This window comes from Tachyglossus aculeatus, chromosome 9 (genome assembly GCF_015852505.1).
Source record: "Tachyglossus aculeatus isolate mTacAcu1 chromosome 9, mTacAcu1.pri, whole genome shotgun sequence".
Lineage (NCBI taxonomy): Eukaryota > Metazoa > Chordata > Mammalia > Monotremata > Tachyglossidae > Tachyglossus > Tachyglossus aculeatus.
The window spans coordinates 22,397,589-22,417,459 of NC_052074.1; the positions used below are offsets into that span (position 1 = coordinate 22,397,589).

General features: G+C 46.7%; 1 protein-coding gene and 1 long non-coding RNA gene across 5 annotated transcripts in view; one reads left to right on the plus strand and one right to left on the minus strand.

Annotated features, from left to right (window-relative positions):
* The window catches only part of LOC119932343, a 52,181-nt gene that overhangs the window by 16,963 nt on the left and 15,347 nt on the right, over positions 1 to 19,871 (plus strand). The window contains exons 2-3 of the long non-coding RNA XR_005452303.1: positions 2,303 to 2,338; positions 3,179 to 3,332. This is a non-coding gene — a long non-coding RNA (uncharacterized LOC119932343). The remainder of the gene's footprint in view (positions 1 to 2,302; positions 2,339 to 3,178; positions 3,333 to 19,871) is intronic.
* ASXL2 (ASXL transcriptional regulator 2) overlaps positions 10,659 to 19,871 on the minus strand; it is a 108,865-nt gene continuing 99,652 nt past the window's right edge. For all 4 annotated transcript variants that reach the window (XM_038751464.1, XM_038751463.1, XM_038751462.1 and 1 more), the window contains 3 exons: positions 17,233 to 17,338; positions 15,107 to 15,821; positions 10,659 to 14,059 (listed from right to left, as the gene is read on the minus strand). In XM_038751464.1, coding sequence (XP_038607392.1) covers positions 11,525 to 14,059; positions 15,107 to 15,821; positions 17,233 to 17,338 — 3,356 coding nt within the window. In that variant the 3' untranslated portion in view covers positions 10,659 to 11,524. The remainder of the gene's footprint in view (positions 14,060 to 15,106; positions 15,822 to 17,232; positions 17,339 to 19,871) is intronic.

Here is a 19,871-nt window from a genome sequence, read left to right on the forward strand (position 1 = left end):
CTCACCTGTGTGTTCTTTTCCCTGCTTAGTACAGTGCTCTGCACACAATAAGAGCTTCATAATTAATACTACTACTTTCTAAGTATTTCTTTCCTTTCTCTTGCTGTAAGGACGGTTTTGCTTTTCAGACATTGGTATACCATAGGATTTTTCAAATAAAAAAGGTAACAATGTATTGCTAGATCTGCTTAATAAATACTCAAGCTTGTCAAAATAAATCTTACTGAAGCAGGAGCAGAGGACAGAGAAATAAGAAGACCTGCTTATTCTTTGCTCTTTGTTCTCCTGAGGTGTGACAGGATAATTAGCTCACATAACCCCGCAATCAGCTCCCAGCCTCGGTTTAGAAAATGACTGCAGAATTTGCTTTTCAGCCGTGTACTTGGATTCCTGTTTGGCAAGAGGAAGGGCATAGAGAGAAACAAAGGGCAACAAAATAAATTGCTGCCTGGATGAGCACATATGTGTGTTTATGCAGATCCAAGCACACATACACACACACAGACACACACACACACACACACTCTCTCTCTCTCTCTCTCTGTCCATTTTCCTCAAGATCCTTTTTGGACATAACATAGGCATGCTGCTGGTGGGTGGCCTGACAAAAGCATCTGTAGGAAATCGACTTGTCCTCAACTCCTTTGTCTCATTCAACCCATATATTCAGCCGGTCAATCAATCAATCAGTCGTATTTATCGAGCGCTTACTGTGTGCAGAGCACTGTACTAAGCGCTTGGGAAGTACAAGTTGGCAACATATAGAGACGGTCCCTACCCAACAGTGGGCTCACAGTCTAGAAGGGGGAGACAGAGAACAAAACCAAACATATTAACAAAATAAAATAAATAGAATAGATATGTACAAGTAAAATAAATAGAGTAATAAATATGTACAAACATATATACATATATACAGGTGCTGTGGGGAAGGGAAGTAGGTAAGGCGGGGGGATGGAGGGGGGAGGAAGGGGAGAGGAAGGAGGGGGCTCAGTCTGGGAAGGCCTCCTGGAGGAGGTGAGCTCTCAGTAGGACAACAAATCCTATTGGTTTAACTTTCACAACATCACTAAAATCTGTCCTTTCCACTCCATCCAAACTTCTACCACATCAATCCAGGCACCTATCCTGTCTCACCTCGATTATCAACCGCCTTGTGGCTTTCCCTGCCTCCTGTCTCCCCCAACTTCGGGTAATACTTCACTGTACTGCATGAATCATTTTTCTAAAAACAGTTCATTCCATGTCTCCCCACAACATCAAGAACCACCAGCGGTTGCCCATCCACCTCCGCATCAAACTCGTTTCCATTGGCTTTAAAGGACTCAATCACCTTGCCTACTCCTACCTTACCTTTCTGATTTCCCGTTACGGCACAGTCTTCACACTTCACTCCTCTAACACCGACCTACTCACCGTACTTCAGTCTCATCTAGCTCACTGCCAATCCATCACCCACCTCCTGCCTCTGGCCTGAAGCTCCCTCCCTTGTATTTATTGAGCATTTGCTGTGTGCAAAGCACTATACTAAGCGCTTGGGAGAGTACAATATAACAATAAACAGTCCTTTTCCCACTTCACATTCCCAAGCTTACAATCTAGAGGACAAGCTTAAAAGTACAACTCCAAGAGGCCGTCCTCAACTAAGCCCTCATTTCCTCTTCTCCCACTCCCTGTCAATTGGAATTGCACCCTTTATTCATCTCATCCTCAGCCCCACAGTACTTACGTACCTAGCCATAATTTATTTATATAAATTCCTGTCTCCCCTTCTAGACTGTAAGCTTTTTGTGGACAGGGAATGTGTCTACCAACTCTGTTGTATTGTACTGTCCCAAATGTTTAGCACAGTGATGTGCACCCATTAAACACTCGATAAATACCATTGATTGATTGACTTCTGGGGGATGGACACGTTTAAAGCTCACCAAAATGATTTTCACACAGGAAAAGCACAAACTGAATGTTGACAATCTATTCCTGGATCTTTTCTCAGGCCTTCCTGATCTGCTCAGCTCTGGCCAAGATGGCTTTTGGGATGGTAAGAAGCCTGATAGTGGCCAAACTCTTCCGAGAGGGACTGTATGAGTTTGCTGCCTCCTTAGAGGGCTGAAACATAGAGTCTCTTTGCCTCCACCCTTTTGGACTAATGGGCCTATTCCACATCTCCTGTTCAGTTTTAATCTGGTCCACTAAGGACAAAAGATCTGACAGATTGTGTTACTTACTGGTAGAGATAGGGCTATTGTCTCTCTGTTGGGCATAGGGAAACATTCATGTTTATAGTGTCTTCTCATTGTAGGTTCAGGTTGAGTCCCAAGACTGGGCAGCAAGCAGGGTAAGTCATCTCTTATTTTTTTTTCCCTTTCCCCTCTAATGTCCTAACCCTGGCTTAACCCACTGTAGAAGAGTGTGAAATTGTTTTTGTGTTCCAGCTGGGTTTATAAATGAGTTTTTGCCAGGGACAGTGTAATGATGCTGTGTCATCTCCCCAGACCACCCTTGCCTGCATATGCCTTCTCTGACGCTTCTGTGGTTTTCTGAGTTTGGTGTGCCTAGTTCTATAGAGAGCAATTCTGTTGTTGCTGCTATTCTGCTTTTCATTTCGTGCTTTTCCCCTGGTTTCTGCAAAAAAGCAGAGACGTCAACTCTGATTAAGCCACTCTTAAGTGTCATAATCAGTTGTACTTATTGAGTATCTACTGTGTGCAGGGCACTCTACTAAGCACTTGAGAGAGTACAAACAATATAACAGACACATTCCCTACCCAAAACAAGCTCAAGTTGATTTAAAAATGGGTGGGAGCCTGGTGGTACCTGCTGATGATGCAGTCTGAGATAATCTGCTCTGTCACCTGGGCATAAGGGGAGACTGTGCTGGTATGTGTGCATGACTCGGCCCAAGCCATCACCACTACTGCTTGTCTAGCTGGTAGCAGAACATATCTTTCCCCCCGTAACAATTGGTGTCTGAGAAATGGTTACCCAAAGCGTAAAGGGCCAGAAAAGATGCAGGAGATTTTTTTCAGGCCAACACACACACCCATGGGTCCAATTGCAGTGGTGGCAGGATCATCTTCGAATTAGGGCCCCTGCCCCCTTCATGCCATGTGGGTTTTTTTTTTTGTGTTAGTTCTTGACCTGTTTCTGCTGTTTGGCTTCACATTTATACCAACAGGCATGAGAGAAATGGGGGTCAGAAGAAAATAATTTTTCAGAGGGAGCTTCATGTGCACTGAGTCAAAAATGAAGCAACATTCCCAAAGTCGTGCTGATGGGCTTGCCCCTCCTTGGGTGGCTGGATATGCCTGCAGTAGTCTCAGCAACCTTTGGTAAGAACTATACCCATTTCCAATGTCACTGTTTTGGGTCATAGATGAATCACCAAATAGAAAACTCATTGGTTACCTTAATTATCCCATGCCTCGGTGAAGCACTCAAACATGATTTGCCTTCTAGTAAGCACTCCTCTTAGAAAAGATTCAGGCAACAGTTCCATATTAAAATCATACGCTTTTATTTACCATAAAACAAACGTTTAGATAAAATACACATTTTGTCCATGTGCAGAAATACTATTTTACATTCAATTCTGAAGCAGGTAGTCGTACGTGAAGCACAAAAGGAACAGTTCAAAGAGGGTCAGGAATCGAACCAAAATATGAACTGCGAAGTAGATTTTTGTTATCAAAGTGCTAAGCCCTATGGGTCCAGAGATTTCAAAGTTGAGGATACACACAGGGAATTTCTCCCACTCCTCTGGTCCCTCCTACAGCTGATGATAAAGTAAGATGGAACCTAATGCAATGTATCAGGGGATTTTTTTAAATCTGGGGCAAGAATTTAGGATCAGAAGAAACGTTTCCATTTTGTGACACATCCTATCAGTTGCATTCCTGCTGTTTCCCTGTTTGAATTTCTCAGGAAGAAACTTACATTGTCATCATGTTAATAAAACTTATTCTCAGGGCTCTATTAAAGGAAGTTGCAGATCTCCTATCCTTCCCTGTCCCTTTCCCCAGCCTTGCCAGGGATCCCTGAAACACTGTTGCCCAGGGTGCAGTGTCCTGCTGGGAGAAGCCTTGATAAGCAACCCCCTCCAAGGGGGACACCCCCAGAAATAACTTATCTTCCACTCCAGTCCTCTCACCCTCAAGTCTATTACTAATGGGGTTAAGGGAGTGCAATGCAGAGCACAGCTTCAAAGAGATATTTGGCAAGTCTCCCCCACCCCAACCCAGCCACACATGCCTTTCCCAGCCAAACTCTCCATCCAAAGAGTGTCTGATCTGGAGGCACGAGAAGACCTGTGCAGTCATACCCTGGGGAAGTGACAAGACATAGGTATGATGGTTATACACCACTGTATTGTATTGTTCTCTCCCAAGCGCCTAGTACAATGCTTGCCCCACAAGAAGCACTCAAATATCCACTGAGGGATTCACTGTTGAGTTGGCAAAACTGAGCCTGAAACCTAAAACTGGGAAAAAAGAGGCTGATAAGGAGTCAAAATCCCAACCACCTGCCATATTAATAGCTAATTCCTAGTGTGTTGGCTTCAATTTTTTTAATGTGCACCTCCCCCGGCCCCCGCAACTAAACTTACAGCCCAGTATTTCCAACAAAGTAATTGGAAAAATGCAGCTGAAATCCAGAGGATGCAACTATTTCGAATGAAGAAGAAAGGGGAGGGGGAAACTAGAAAAAATCAAAGGTGATAAGGAACCTTACCAAGCAGCAAATGGAAACCAAAGATGCACCTGCTGAACAGATATGAACTTTTGTAAATTCAGATGTTCTTCTATTTTAGTGATAGAGTAACTTAGGACTCACTTTCAGGATGCATAGTACGTGCTCCAGTCTTTATCCTCTTGTTTGAAGTGCTTCAAACCGCACGTTCAGCCCTCCTCCATAGAGTACAACGTTCTGTTTGGGGATAGAAATGCTAGAATTGGCCACAGCCTTTCAGTTATTCCAGAGAATCGGATTTTTTTCCAAAGTGGCATCCCCGTTTTGCACTTACATCATGGCCCAAAACGACTATGGCAAATTACTCCATGAGAGACATGTTTTTCTACTCTCGGAAAGTTTAACTGACTACCACTGGGGGATAACCAGCTCTGGCAAGTTAAACGGAAGGCCTCTTTCTCCTAAAAATCGTGCTTGATTGCTCATCACTGCCGGTGGATGGGCAATACCATCTCCCCATCCTCTCCTCTCCGCAGCCGGGCCTAAAGTTCCTAGGGAGGCAGCCCAATCCCTGATGAGTTGCCTTGTTGTAAGTCTGACTCTGTGCTGCCTCTTAGAAGCCATTTGTTCATAAATTGACGCTTTCTTCATTCTACCCCTTTGGAAATCAGTTCCAGGTAGGAACTGAAAATTGTTTTGGTTTTCATGAGAGATGTACCAATCAAAATCTAACAAAAAACAGGAAGATTCTGACCAAGGATGCTTACCTCATTTCAGGTTTTAGCCACTGCATTCGTTTAGCGATCTCCTCCCTTGCCCAAGGCCCTTCCTGGGATTTGTAGTACTAAGGATAATCAAGTAAAACCCTATTCCTTTAAAGAACTGACTGCTGTTGCAGAGCCCTTCTCCCTTCAGTAGACCCTTCAAGAGCAGTTCTTCAGGTTGTACCATCTCCTTTCTGGCCCGGCAATTTTTCAGGTTGTACCATCTTCTTTCTGGCCCCAGCTGTTCCAGTCTGTCCCTTCAGACCCTCATCATCATCATCATCAATCATATTTATTGAGCGCTTACTATGTGCAGAGCACTGTACTGTACCCTCATAACACCCACTCCTCCCAAACACACCCTATTTAGTCAGCAAGTAAATTTGGTTTAGCCTTAGCTTTTTATCCTGTTTTGGCGGTCTTTGCGATTTCCAATTTTGGTGACTTACACTTGGTGAGGATGTCATTACCGGAGAGATTTTATTTTCCTGACTTCCGAAGACAGGGAAAGCAGTATGACATACAGGCAGCACGGCACAGTGGACAGAGCACAGGTTTGGGAGTCAAAGTCATGTGTTCTAATTCCAACTCTGCCATTTGTCTGCTGTGTGGCCTTGGGCAAGTCACTTCATTTCTCTGCGCCTCTGTTACTTCCTCTGTATAATGGGGATTAATACTGTGAGCCCCAGGCAGGACAGGGACTGTATTCAACCCAATTTACTTGTATCCACCCCAGCACTTAGTACAGTGCCTGGCACATAGTGCTTAACAAACACTTCAGTTGTTATTATAGATGTTACTACAAGTTCACTGCGGTTTAGGCAATTGCCATAGTGAAGGATCAGCTCAGGTTCCAAGGTGCTGTATTTGGCAGGTCATTATTGTCTTCTCCTGAATTCTGAATGAAACACATCTATTTGCTCCCATCTCCTATGAGAATCTCTTGTTATTTACTGATCTAAAAGGTGTACAAGAGAGGCAGATTTTAGAAAGTTGTCAACTCCCATTAGCTCCTAATTATACTGTAAGGCAGATGTTAGCATTTAATTCTTTCTTCCTGCTTAAACGGTCTTCGTAGTTTGAGTTATGACGTACCATTTTCCCAAGATCAAATGCCCTCTTATTAAGTTTCAGATGCCTACTGATTTAGTCTGTTAACATTTACTCCTCTGGACAATGAGGCTGTGTAATTATTTTTGATGTAACAATTCCTTCCATTTTCAAGGAAGTGTAAGCTCTATTTTCCGAATGTGTACTTAAGAGACTAATTTCTTAAACTCCTCATTATGTATTTGATGAGCCAGAGGGAAAAACAGTAATGGCTGACAAATTCTAGGACAAGCCAGTGGGTGAAACAAAAGGAAAACTTTCCCAGGAGTCAGGCACATTTTATCTCCTCCCAATCTATTCTGCTTCCAGGACATCAACAAATGATAAACCCCAGGAAAGATTTTGTTCCAGAATTTTCACAACTGGTTCAACACCTCAGATGGTAGGCTCTTAAAAGAAACTGAACCCAGATGACACGGGGAATTTCTCTGTCACTTTCTCCAAATTGTAATCTCTCTTCTGCTTTTCACACCAGATGCCCTGAAGTCACCCTTTTGGGAAGTTAACTTTACACCTCTTTCCCCAGACCAAATTTTGACTTTTAAGTCATGAGAGAATAGATCTTGCAGAGGTACAAATTCTGCAGGAGTTGTCTTCCAAGCCAACTCACCTACGACAGTCTTAAATGGGGGAAAAGCCACCTGCAGTCTTGGAGACAACATTTCTCTTTCTGGATAAGGGAATTTCGTATTTTGGGGGCACCGGGTGCAATGGAACGGGGTAGGGAGGAGATGGGGAGAGGGTGGCAATCGTTGCTGAGAATTTGCTTTGTAAGCTTGGCAGGCCAAATTTTTAAATCTTTTTTAAATTCCTTACCCCTCATCTTAGGGGCTAAAATGATTACCACATTGCAAAAAGGCTCCACCTTACCCTTCTCATCACTATATAAAACACAACACCAAGAAATAACGTAAGCAGGACAAAGGGCTGAAAAACCATTTCTAGTCTATGTTTCTAACAGTGCTAAGCTACTTTGATTCATTCTTTGCTGAGCTTCAAATTTTCCAACCGCCCCACAATTTGTAAAAGTAGGCACAGTAGTTTCGGTGTCAGGCAGGATCATGGGGGTATCCACCTGCCACTCAAATACTATTAGAGGCCAGATCTCCAGATCCAACAGCTCAAAGGTTTTTATTTTCATTTTCATCATCTTTTACTTAATAAAATGAAAAATAAGAGAATATATGAAGTACATACAGTATATATACATATATCTTGTTTCAAATACTTAATTCTTAGGTAAAATATGATTTTCTATATTGTGAAAAAATATGACTTTTAAAATGGTGTCGATTCCAACTTTTCTGTACATAACCTCAAGTCAAATGTTAACAGTCCCTTTTAAAAGGCAAAAGACACAGAAGTTGAAAGTATTCTAAACCGATTTTTACAAACCTCATGGCCAGGAGGAAAAAAAAGGTTCAGAATAGCACATGGTAAACAATATCAAATGTTTAAGATATAAAACCCCAAAACTCAACCCCCATTTTTATTGCATTTAATGGAAATGATCCGAATGTCTTCGGTGCCACTTCTATGGGAACTACGCATGCATGCCTCTGGGGAAGGCTGTGCACTCAACATACCCTGTATAAGAAATAGATAAGTCTTCCTCTTGGTTTTTTTATACAGATATTAAAATATATATTACTTAAAATATATTACTGTAAAGCTCTTTAAAAAATTGATCTTCAATAATTGTATCAAATGTATAGCATTAAAAAAAATAATCAAGAAAGCTCTAGTTGTTGATTTTAAGAAATGTTTTTCCATTTGCTGCCCTTAACTGCCCACCCCCTGGGCCCAGCTCCTTTTCTGGAGGAAAGGCTGAAAACAAATGCCGAACTCAACTGAAGGGTCCCTATAATGGCCAAAGAATCATTTTACTCAACAACAGCAACCAATTATGATAGCTCTGCAGGTCATTCCAGATTTTTGAAAGCCTCCCTAACGGATGTTGACCTCTCAATGGTTATTTTAAGTTCTGCCAACAGGTTCAAAATAATGGCCGAACTTAAGACAAGTGTGACCAACCCTACCTACACTTACCAATCTTGTAAGAGTGAAGCAACTGATAGCAGAGCACATCAGGATCTCGGGAATGGGATGGAATGGGATGAAATGAGATGGAAAGAAAACTCTGGGGCACTTGCTTGGTTTTATTTTCTCACTGATAAGAAGGTTGGATTAAAAAAAACAATTTCATTCATCTACCAAACAATTGAGAATGTACATAATTAAGACATGGAGATAATGTTAAGACAGAAGAATCTGCTTTAGAGGGCAGCTTATACATTTCAAACACAAACATTAGACGTGACTGCTGACTAGAGTAAATGGGAGTTATTTCTTAGCACTTCTATTTGAAAATACATCTTAGTCTTGGAGGGAAGAGCAGTTAAAACTAATCAGAAAAACCCAGACCAAGGTTCAGAGGGCATAGGAATATAAGAATCTACACAATTTCTGGGAGTTTGTTCCTCCTGCTTCATTTTTCAACAGGTATATCAATTAAAGGTAGTGCTTCTGTGCTGTTCAGCCCATTTTTTCCAATCCGCACATCTGTTTTCAGCAAAGAATGTGAAATTGAACTTAAATAGGACTCTTCTGTACCTGCTTTCTAAGTTGGTTTATATTACCCTCGATATTGAGGAACAGGTTAACACCAAACCCTTGGCAACCCTGAGAGAATTTAAGTGCTCCAGTTCGGTGATCAGTGGTTTGCCTTGCAGGGGGAGCAAAAGCAGAGCTCTGAGGGTCAGTACTGCTTTAGCTGATTAATTTGCCAGAGAATTTAGTGACTATTACAGTTCAGCATTACGGGCCTTCACAGAGGAACGTGATCAAGTGCAGAACAGACTGTTTGCTATGAAAGACGGCTAGAGGGCTTCCTCTGCTCTAAAGGCTACCAATGGAAGAGTGGAACCGAGCAAAGATGAACCTCGCCCGTCTGAGGTGGGGGGGGAGTATTTTAAACTCTGCTGGGGAGTCAGTCTCCCTCCAACCCATGTCCAACATCAGCAATCTTCCCCAAACAAGCCCAGCCTCCTTCCCTCCCCAACACGCTTGGTAGACCACACTCTGTCTCCTATTCCCCAGTCTCCCTTCAGGTGGAAGAGGAATGGAGGACCTTGCTCCACCTTCTAATTCAGGGCCGCACTGATTTCTTGCAGCCCTCTTCCTGCTTGGGGACCCTGGCAGGGAGGGAGGGAAAGGGAGATTATGTAGCCATGGCTGCACTAACAGATCCTGCCCCTGGCTCAGCTTTCAGCCAGGTGATGGCCAGTAAGATAGAGCTGGGAGATACCGTATTCACTGACTGGGATGCGTGGGGTGTGCATGCACGCACACACACTCTGAAAGAGCCTCTGTCTCTGCCCAATTTGGAGTGTAATCAAAAATGTATATTTCAAAAGATCACGTCCTAAATAGTGAATGTGACTACAGTTGTACTTTGTTGCACTAATTGTTTTATTTTATATACTTTAATTTAGGGTCTTGGGACTCAACATGCACCGTGCTTCAGGTTGCTTTAACAAAACGCCCTTTAACCATTCTTACCCACTGGCCCCTTTCAACTGTTCTCTTGTCTCTGGAACCATGACTGGAAACCATCTCTGCTTAGTATCCCCTGACTCTGCCTGTTCATGATTTTCCCATGGATAGTATCAGTAGCATTTTCTCTCCTAATCCTAGGATTTTTAGGGCAGAGGCAGCCTGCTATTTCACACCAAGGGAGCAGTGTTTTGTGGACCATAGGGAAGTGGGCCTTTTTAGGGGCTATGCTAAGGTCTCGTGACTGAAAAAAAATCACTTTATATGGATTCACATGCATCGTTAACTAAACTGGATTACGCTACCACATTCACCCCTGAAGTCTTCTGGGTAGTACAAATGAAAGGTAACCAAATGAGGCATTAATGATTTACTCCACTGAGCTCTGAGCTGTGTGTGATGGGCTGAAGAGAATGAAGACGAGATCACCTTGCCACTAGTGTTTAAAGATCTAACTCGGCAAGTGTCTTTTCTTCCTTGACACCCTCCTGCCCCCTACAACCCATTCCCACACAGGGGAAAAAAAGGGGGGGGGGGGGGGGGTCCATGATGCCCAGTCCACTTCACCAGCTTGCTTTCATTTTTCTCTAAGTCCCGCTTTCCCGGAAATTAGTTCCTACAAAATCCTAAGTGCTTAGACATTATTGCTAAAGTAAATGCCATGCCCAGTCCTCGGGAATAGTTGAGACCCAACTCCTATGTCCTTTGGAGAAACCACAGTTGTCTCAGGGTTAAGTAAGAGGTGGAAGGTGAGATAATGGCAGGTAGCCTCACATTACAAGACCAGTCACGGCTGCCTGGATCCAGCCCAGGTTCTAGAAACCAAGACCCAAATCAGAGCTTGCGCAAAAATGACCAAAATTTGTTGCCTTCCAAAAGTCTGAACCCAAACCCTGCTGGGTCAGAGCAGACTGCTCTAATCCCAACGGGTCGAGGCCTAAGCCCTCCTGGATGGATGGCCCTTTCCTTTGAATTTTCCTGTCCTCTTCCGACTCAAAACGTCAGCTGGGCTTGGGCTCACTTCTTCCACGTAGGGCAGTAAGATCTCAGATTCAAACAGGCAAACATCAGTGGGAGGACAAGTTAATACATTATTTTCTAAACACTTGGAAAAATAATTTTAAACAAAATAATGTGACATTTACATGATTCCGTAAGTGCAAACTTGTCACAATTCACAAAGTCTTACTTGACTCAGACTATACAACAAGGTGCTCTTCCTTTAAAATTTAAAAGAACTCTACTCTGTTTTCCTGATTATGTAACATGTGTCTCTTGTGCAAGGCAATCAAAACCCTCTTGGTTTCCCTCCTGCGGCGATTCCAAAAGGAGGAACGGAGCCAACCGAAATAGCCAACCTTGCCACCCCCCACCTCCCCGACCTCCTCACTCCTTGCCTGCCTCGGTTACCGGACGACAAGGCAGGAGACACACAGTTTGGAGGGGCCGATGCAGTCGTCATGGCAGAAGGCACCACAGCCCTTGCACATGATCATGGCTTTCAACCTGCAATAGCACTTTGAAGGAGAGTCCTCTGTGCTGTTCTCTTCCGTGAAGGCCTGGCCAGGGATGGTCTGGCCATGACTGCCGGGGTTCATGGCCTGGCTTGCGGGAATGGTGGTGACCGTCACTGAGAAGGACATGACGTCCCCCATGCTGCTAGACACCTGGCTACAGTCAGGCATTCCTGAGGTGGCAGAGCCGTGGTCCGTGTCAGGAGAGGTGGCGACGTTGATCATGCCACTGTAGCTTGGCCCAATGAGCTGGGTTGAGGGGCTTCCGTAAAGTCTGGGGGTCTGCAGGGGAGGAAGGGGCGGTGGCTGGTGTGAGGCGCTATCTGTGGGTTGGGTGAGAGTACTGTAGATCTCCGAATTGCCGTACGTCACCTTCCCCCTCATGACGTGAGCCATCCGCTCTTGGGCCGCTTGCAGGAAGTCCCTGGCTAGGGTGCTTCCGTCAAACACCTGGCCTCTGGGGAACAGGTGAAAGTTCTCCTTGCTAGCTGTGGTCTGCCTGGTGACGGGGGCCTCGAACTTGATACTCTTGTTGCCGGGACCGCGGTAGCTGGGTGGGATTTCCTTGCCCCGCAGTCCCTGACTCCTCTCGCATTCTCCCCGGACCCGGGGAGCCAGGGGCTCTTCCTTCACCGTGACGGGTTCGTCCTCATCCTCGGTACCCTCGTCGTCGGCACCTCCGTCGTCCTCGCCGCTGCTGTCTCCCCCTGCCCTTTCGTAGTCCCTGAATTCCACCTTGAGGGCCTCCACGGGGCTGGTCAGACCTAAGCGGTCCTCCGGGTGCACAGAATGGGCCCTCCGGAAACTCTCTGAGCCCCGGCCGTAGGTTGATATATTCAGCAAGTAGTGGCCCGACATGGCGGGCTTGGACGTCCTCCTACCGGCAAAACCCAGCATGAGCCTCTGCCTGGTGGAAATGTCTTCTAACTGGAACCCTGAGTGAGTGAGGCTGAACTGGGTGGGCTGCAGCACTGAGAATACGTTTTGTCTCTGAACCCGCTTGATGAGAGTCTGAAGGAGCTGCTCTTGGGAGGCCTTGTTGAGTCCTTCTTGGCCTGGGGCTTGGTCAATGATCGGGTCCCTCGGGTCCTTTCCTGAGAAGAAGTGAAGGGTCCTTTGGACCTGGGGCAGCTGCTTGCCCTGGTAGAACGTCTTGCCCAGCTCCCGCGTGACTGGACTCGTCTGCCTCTCACGGGTTTCCTCGCCCGGTCTGTTCCCGGCCGTGCCGGTGGCCCTGGCTGCTGCGCTCTCCCTTTCCTCGGAGGAAGCCAGTGAAAGCGTTTGCATTTCTACTTTGGTGAGGGGCTTGGGCAGGATCTGCTCCATCGGGACATCCTTGCCTTGGAGCAGCTGAGTTACCAAGGGATTGCTAGCGGGAATACTTGAGAATGGCCTCGGTGTGGGGCCGTTGGGACTCAAGAGAGCTCCGGGGGCTTTAAGGCTGAAGGCTACTGGCAAAGTGCTAGGGGGCTGGGCGTTTGCAGTAGAAGCTGTGGCAACGCTGGCCTGCGGTGCAGCAGGCATTTCCAAAGTGACCGCGGCCAGAGGGGATGCCACAAGGGCCGGAGCCACCCCCGCTGCGGGGCTGATTCTCGTTTCTGCCGCAGCCGCAGCGTGGGGAAGGTTACTCCCGGGACCCGCGTGCGGGGCAGCCCTCCCGCCTGCGGTATCCTGGGCCGGTGACACTCTAGAGGCCGGGGCTGGGTGGGTTGGAGTGGATGGTACTTTCTCTTGACTGAAGTTGCCAGGAGCCCGAGAGTGGCTGGAGGGAGAGGCTGTTCCTGACCCCGGCCCCACCGTCAGCCCCGGTGGATCCGGTCTTCCGACGTTCGGCTTCCCTAGTGCCGGTGACGATCGCCTGGTGGGGGCTGCCGATGGGATGCCTGGGCCGGGTCCGCCGACTGCGGGTCCGGGTGGTACTGTGGGGGTTTGCTGTAGTTGTGCTCTGTAGACACGGTGAGGTGATGCCTCTCCCAGGGCCTGGGTCTCAGACTGGGACTGGGCCCCCGAAGAATGGGGAAGCAGCCCTCTCGCACCTCCCCTGCTTCCAGTTCCTGCCAGTTCCAGTGAGCTCCCCCGATTTCCAGTTGCACCGAGTTCACCTGATCCTGGACTCCCTCCTTTAGCTGGTGCGCCTTCTCCTCCTCCCCCTCCTCCTCCTCCTCCCCCGCCCCCAGGACCTTCTCCTCCACCGCCTGGGCCGGGCCCAGGAATGGCTCCCCCAACAGAGGCTGCGGCGGCGGCGGCAGCGGCGGCGGCGGCAGCAGCTGCTGCTCTCTGGGCTTTGGCCATCTGAGCTTTGGCTTTGATGTCTGCCAGGGTTCTGGCTCCTGTTCTGTTGGGACTGGAGACGGAGGCTGGAAAACGAACCCTGGGAGAGACCTGGCCAGCAGGAAATGGCATTTGGGAGATTCTGTACACTGGAATCTGAAATAAGCAGAAGAGAGACAGGACTCTGTTTAAAATACGAAGTTTCGCTCATAGAAAGTAACAAAACGCATTAGCCTATAGGATTTTAGACATCAGGAGCAAAATAACCTGGTACCGTGAGCTCCTTTTGGACAGGGAAATGTGTCTACCAATTCTGTTGTACTCTCCCAGCACTTAGTACAGTTCTCTGCACACCATAAACCTTCACTAAATACCACTGATTTACTGACTGCTGTCTAGCAAAGAGTTTGTTGAAGCAGATGAAGGAAAGGGGCCTTCAAGAACACGGAACCTTTTAAGCCTGACTTTTTAGACTGTGAGCCCACTGTTGGGTAGGGACTGTCTCTATATGTTGCCAATTTGTACTTCCCAAGCGCTTAGTACAGTGCTCTGCACATAGTAAGCGCTCAATAAATACGCTTGATGATGATGATGCCTGACTTGAGAAAATGTATGACCAAGTTCCCACAATCCTGACCCCAGGTCCTCCTGATGGAGTGGTAGGCTCTTGGAGATCAGGGAGCAGGTCTAGTAACTGACACTCACCTCAAATGCCCAGAGTCTCTGGACACTCAAATACCAGTTGGCTGACGGAGTTCTACCACAGAAATCACCCCACTTACCCTTGCTCAGTATCCCGTTTTCAGAACCAAGCCAATGGCACTGAAGAATACTACTGCCGCTCACCTCTCCCATTAGAGAACTCTAATCCGGCCAAGCTAATCTTAGATCGAGGATGCCTGCTGATGCCCAAGTCTCTCCTCCAGTGTAACTGCTGGGCAAAATAACGCCACACAACCAGAGGGCAGCATCTGCTCCAGCCCTCTCCTCGCCCAGACATCTGTCGCTCAAGCCTTTGAGTCTTTGGGGTCTGAGTTCCCTACGAGTGCCATGATAAACGCTGCTTTTCTCATCAGGTCTGTCCTAGTCAGCACAAATGCTGGGGATCTTCCCCTGCTCCCAGGTTTAACCAGAATTACAAACCAGAGGCCTGAGCCTACATAGCCCCACCCACTTCCCCCTCCTCCCCTTTTCTCTCCTTACCTTGAGAGGGGGAACCTTCCGCACCTGGGCTCTGTCCCCAGTGACTGGAAAGGGCTGTGGAGAGGCCTGAAATAACTGTTGGTGCTGGTTGTTCTCTATAACCCGTGGCCTTTTCTCCAGGCTCACGGGAGGCTCCTCCTGGGGGAGTGAAGATTTCCTCTTGAGGATCTCTGCACTGACATCCATGTGCTCTGGCGGAGAGGTCTTCTTCCCCGGTGTCTCCTGGGCACTCGTTTCACTGGCCTGCCTCATGGCTGCTTTTCCCACCCCTGGGGTCTTTGGTTTGCTTGGGGGCATGTCGCAAGTGCCTTTCTTCTCCTGGATATTGGAATTTGTAGCTGTAGTGTGACGACTCTCTTTCTTAGGTTCCTCCCTAGTAGAGACCACTGGCTTCTTTTCCTCATCTTTCTGGGAGCAGCTGGGTGCCGTTTGGCTGACCTCCAGTGTATTGCCATGGGAAGAAAGCGGAGACTCTGTAGACTTGCAGGGTTTTGGTTCCACCTTTTCTTGACTCTCCCCTACTTCTTTCCTCACTGGGGCCACGATTTGGACGACTGCTGCTTTAGAGTCTGTCGGGGGAACCTCCTCCACCACTCTGAAGGAAAGTACTTCGGTAGGTGCCTTGACCATCGGTTGTTCGGCCAGAGGCTTTCTTGCTTCTGGGTCGCTGACCGAAGCCGTCAGTTTCCTGGAGTCCTCGAGGCTCAGGCCGGAACTGAGGAGGAAAAGAGGAGGAAAAGGTTTTGAGGGGGCAACACACGAGGGGACTGGAGCGAGTCCACAAAGAGGTACTCCGTAAAACCAGCCAGAGTTGAAAGCCAAGCGCTGGGAGGCTACGCGCCTAGTTCTAGAAGGGGATTAGTTTCTGACTAGAATGCTCGAACGCTTACCGGCCTCCTGGAAGGCCGCCGGGGAGCCCAGCTATGTACCCTCTGGACTCAGACTGCCTTGTTTATGTCTGCTTCTCTCAGGAAGCCCTCAGGGCTGGGGGAACGGCTCTACGCTCTCCCTGTGCGCTGCAGCCAAAGACCTGGCTGGAGGCCCCAAGTCTCTTGTTCCCTGGACTTGCCAGAGACGGGTCAGGCAGGGCTTGCCTTGAGCCTGGCGGTGTCTCCAGGAGAGTCTGACTTAGTCTTAGGGATTATAGTGGGAGGATGGGATCGGAGGGGAGACAGGATAATACAATAATAATGATGGCATTTGTTAAGTGCTTACTATGTGCAGAGCACTGTTCTAAGCTCTGGGGGGGGGGGGAGGATGCAAGGTGATCAAGTTGTCCCACGTGGGGCTCACAGTCTTAATCCCCATTCTACAGATGAGGTAACTGAGGCTCAGAGAAGTTAAGTGACTTGCCCAAGGTCACACAGCAGATATGTGGCGGAGTCAGGATTCGAAGCCACGACCTCTGACTCCAAAGCCCGTGCTCTTTCCACTGAGCCACGCTGCTTCTCTGGAGATAATAATAATAATAATAATGGTATTTGTTAAGCGCTATGTGCCAAGCACTGTTCTGAGCGCTGGAGTAGATATAAGGTAATCAGGTTGGACACAGTCCCTGTCCCAGTGGGGCTCACAATCTCTACCCCAATTTTACAGATGAGGTAACGGAGGCACAGAGAAGTCAGGTGACTTGCCCAAGGTCACAAAGCAGACAGATGGCAAAGGCAGGATTAGAACTCCCATCCTCTGACTCCCAAGCCCGTGCTCTTGCCACTAGGCCGACTGGTCCAAGGTCACGGAGCAGACGAGTGGTGGAGACGGCATTGGAGCCCTCGACTTCTGACTCTCAAGCCTGTGCTCTTGCCATTAGGCCATGCTGCTTCTCCCGGAAACTAAGTGCCACCCTAGCCAGTGGGGTGCCCAAAGAGGGAACTGGTCCAAGCACCACCAGGCCACCCTGAGCCCTCAAAAGGGCGAGGGTGCCAACGATTCACAGAGCTGTGGTGAGCATCACCAATCAAGCTCTCGGAGCATCTGGGGGAAAGTCGTTTTGGTTACGTGGAATGTAGGAGGGCATTATAAATAAGCTCAATGGCAAACAGAGAAAATGGTGAAGAAAGGCTCTTCGATGAAAATCAGGATGTGGAGAGTCAGGCTGATGAAGAAAAGTTAGCCACGCTTCTTACCTTTGACCATAGTAACTTTCAAAGAATTGTTCCTTCCACAGCTCCACCTTTTTCTCCTTCTCTAGCTCCTGCCGAATTCTTAGTTGTATCTCAGGTGTGAACTCACCTGCAATGTACAGTAAATGGAAATAATACCACCCACAGGACCTTGTTCTTCGCTCTCCCCCTTTCTGGGAGGGAGAGATCCCTACTGATGGGGAATTCTTGTGTCTCAACTCCCATCATTTGTTTCTAAATCAAAGTTCACAGAGAAAACCCAAGAGACCTTTTGGCTCTGTCCTTAGGGAAAAGCCACCCTTCCCGTTTCCTCCTCCCCCGAAAAAAGCCCCCTAGTTGGACATCAGTTGGGGGCGGGAAGCATTCTGACTTAACTCATGTTCCTATGACAGCACTCATTTTCTAGAGAAAGTTCTACAGAAGCAGCATGATGTAGTAGATGGAGCATGGGCCTGGGGCTCAGAAGGTCATGGGTTCTAATCCCAGCCCGCCACGCCTGCTGTTTGACCTTGGGCGAGTCACTTCTCACTTCACTGGGCATCGGTTACCTCATGTGTAAAATGGGGGTTGAGACCGTGAGCCTCACATGGGACAGGGACTATGGCCAACTCTATTTGCTTGTATCCACCCCAGTGCTTAGTACAGTACAGTGTATATATGTATAAATGTTTGTACATATTTATTACTCTATTTATTTATTTATCTTACTTGTACATATCTATTCTATTTATTTTATTTTGTTAGTATGTTTGGTTTTGTTCTCTGTCTCCCCCTTCTAGACTGGGAGCCCACTGTTGGGTAGGGACTGTCTCTATATGTTGCCAACTTGTACTTCCCAAGCGCTTAGTACAGTGCCCTGCATACAGTAAGCGCTCAATAAATACGATTGATTGATTGGCACTTAAATATCACAATTATGATTATTTTCTAGCTTCATGATCGTTAGGAGAGCAGGGAAGGGGAGGTAATAGCGAGCCTACTGGTATTTCCTCTCCTCAATTCTGAAGTATTTTGCCCAACTTCTCATTACTTCCCAAGCGCTCAGTACAGTGCTCTGCACACAGTAAGCGCTCAATAAATCCGATTGAATGAATGAACTTTATCTTAGCATTTCAATTCACGATTAGATAATGGCAGATCTAGCTAGTATAAAAAGTAACCACTCTTTAAGGGAGGCAGAGTGGTGTAGTGGAAGAGTGCTGGTCTAGAAGCTGAAAGGTCTAGGTCTGAGTCTAAGCTCTGCCACCAGCTTATGAGGCCTTGGGCAAGTCACTTAACCTCTCTGTTCCTCGGTTTCCTCATCTGCAAAATGGGGACAATATCTGCCTTTCTTCCTACATCCAGGGATTAGTGTAGGGCAAAAATAAGTCAAGCACTTAGTGCTCTCTGTATGCAGTATGCACTCAATAAGCACCACTGATTATAAGTGGTATGAGAGCGTTTTGGGGATAAACCCCACACCAAGATATTACTACCTCTAGCGCTAAGTGAAAAGTAACACTTTGAAAACTAAGAATAGTCCCTTACTGGTACATATTTACGCACTTCGATCAAGTAATTATTTTACTTTTTATCACTGTTTTAAATGTATTTACAATGTTTTGGTTATTTTTTCCAATATTAGGAAAACATTAAGGCACTTTTTATTTCTTATGGTAAACCACATAGCATACGTTTAACACTCTTTCACGGAACCTAGTAAGACAGCTAACTGGGGTGTGTGGTAGTACCGTGTACTTGCAAGACTTTACAAGATGCTCTTTGTTTTATTTTTTGTTTTGTTTTTTTTAAATGACATTTGTGGTATTTTAATGGCATGTGCTCTGCGCTGGGGTAGATACACATTAATCAGGTTGGACTCTGTCCATGCCCCATGTGGGGCTCACAGAAACCTCCTTTGTTATTAAGTACAAGTGTAACTGAAAGTAAAAGTCTCTGGTCTGAATTAAAGTTTTACCCACCAAAACCAACAGATCTATTTTTTAAGTGAAACTTCATGAATGTTACTAAAGATGCAAAAACTAAAGTCCAAACAAAGGGGTAGGGAGTATGAATAATTTAAATAATGAAGTGTTTCGGGCTGTATTCATGAACTAGAGACATAAACCTAGAAAGGTTCATTCAAAGAAAAAGGCTTTCTTTTGAGACAGCATTAGAGACCTGCATGTGAGGCCTTAGAAGGGCTAACTGCAGGTGATCTGCACATACTTCGCAGGTGTAAGTCACACAGTTATTTGAGGTGGGGAAAAGAGGAAAGAGTGACTAGGGATCATACATGCAGGTTAAATCTCTAGGTGTAAGTCACACAGTTATTTGAGGTGGGGAAAAGAGGAAAGAGTGACTAGGGATCATACATGCAGGTTAAATCTCTAGATGTGGATTAGTCCTGATCTCCTACCTCCCTACATTACTATCCTTATCTTCAACAAATATTTACTAAGTGCAAAGTATTCCAGGGGGAATTACGGACATTTAAATAAGCATGTCAGGAGTGAGGGACAGACAAGAGATAAGCTCTAGCTGGGGCACGGTGGGAAAAGAATACGGTTCCTGGAGAGCCTTGAGTTAGCGATTAGGGAGGACTTCTCCCTTGGATTTACCCCCATTAAGTGAAGGGATCCTTTCTACAGTTTCGGACTCCC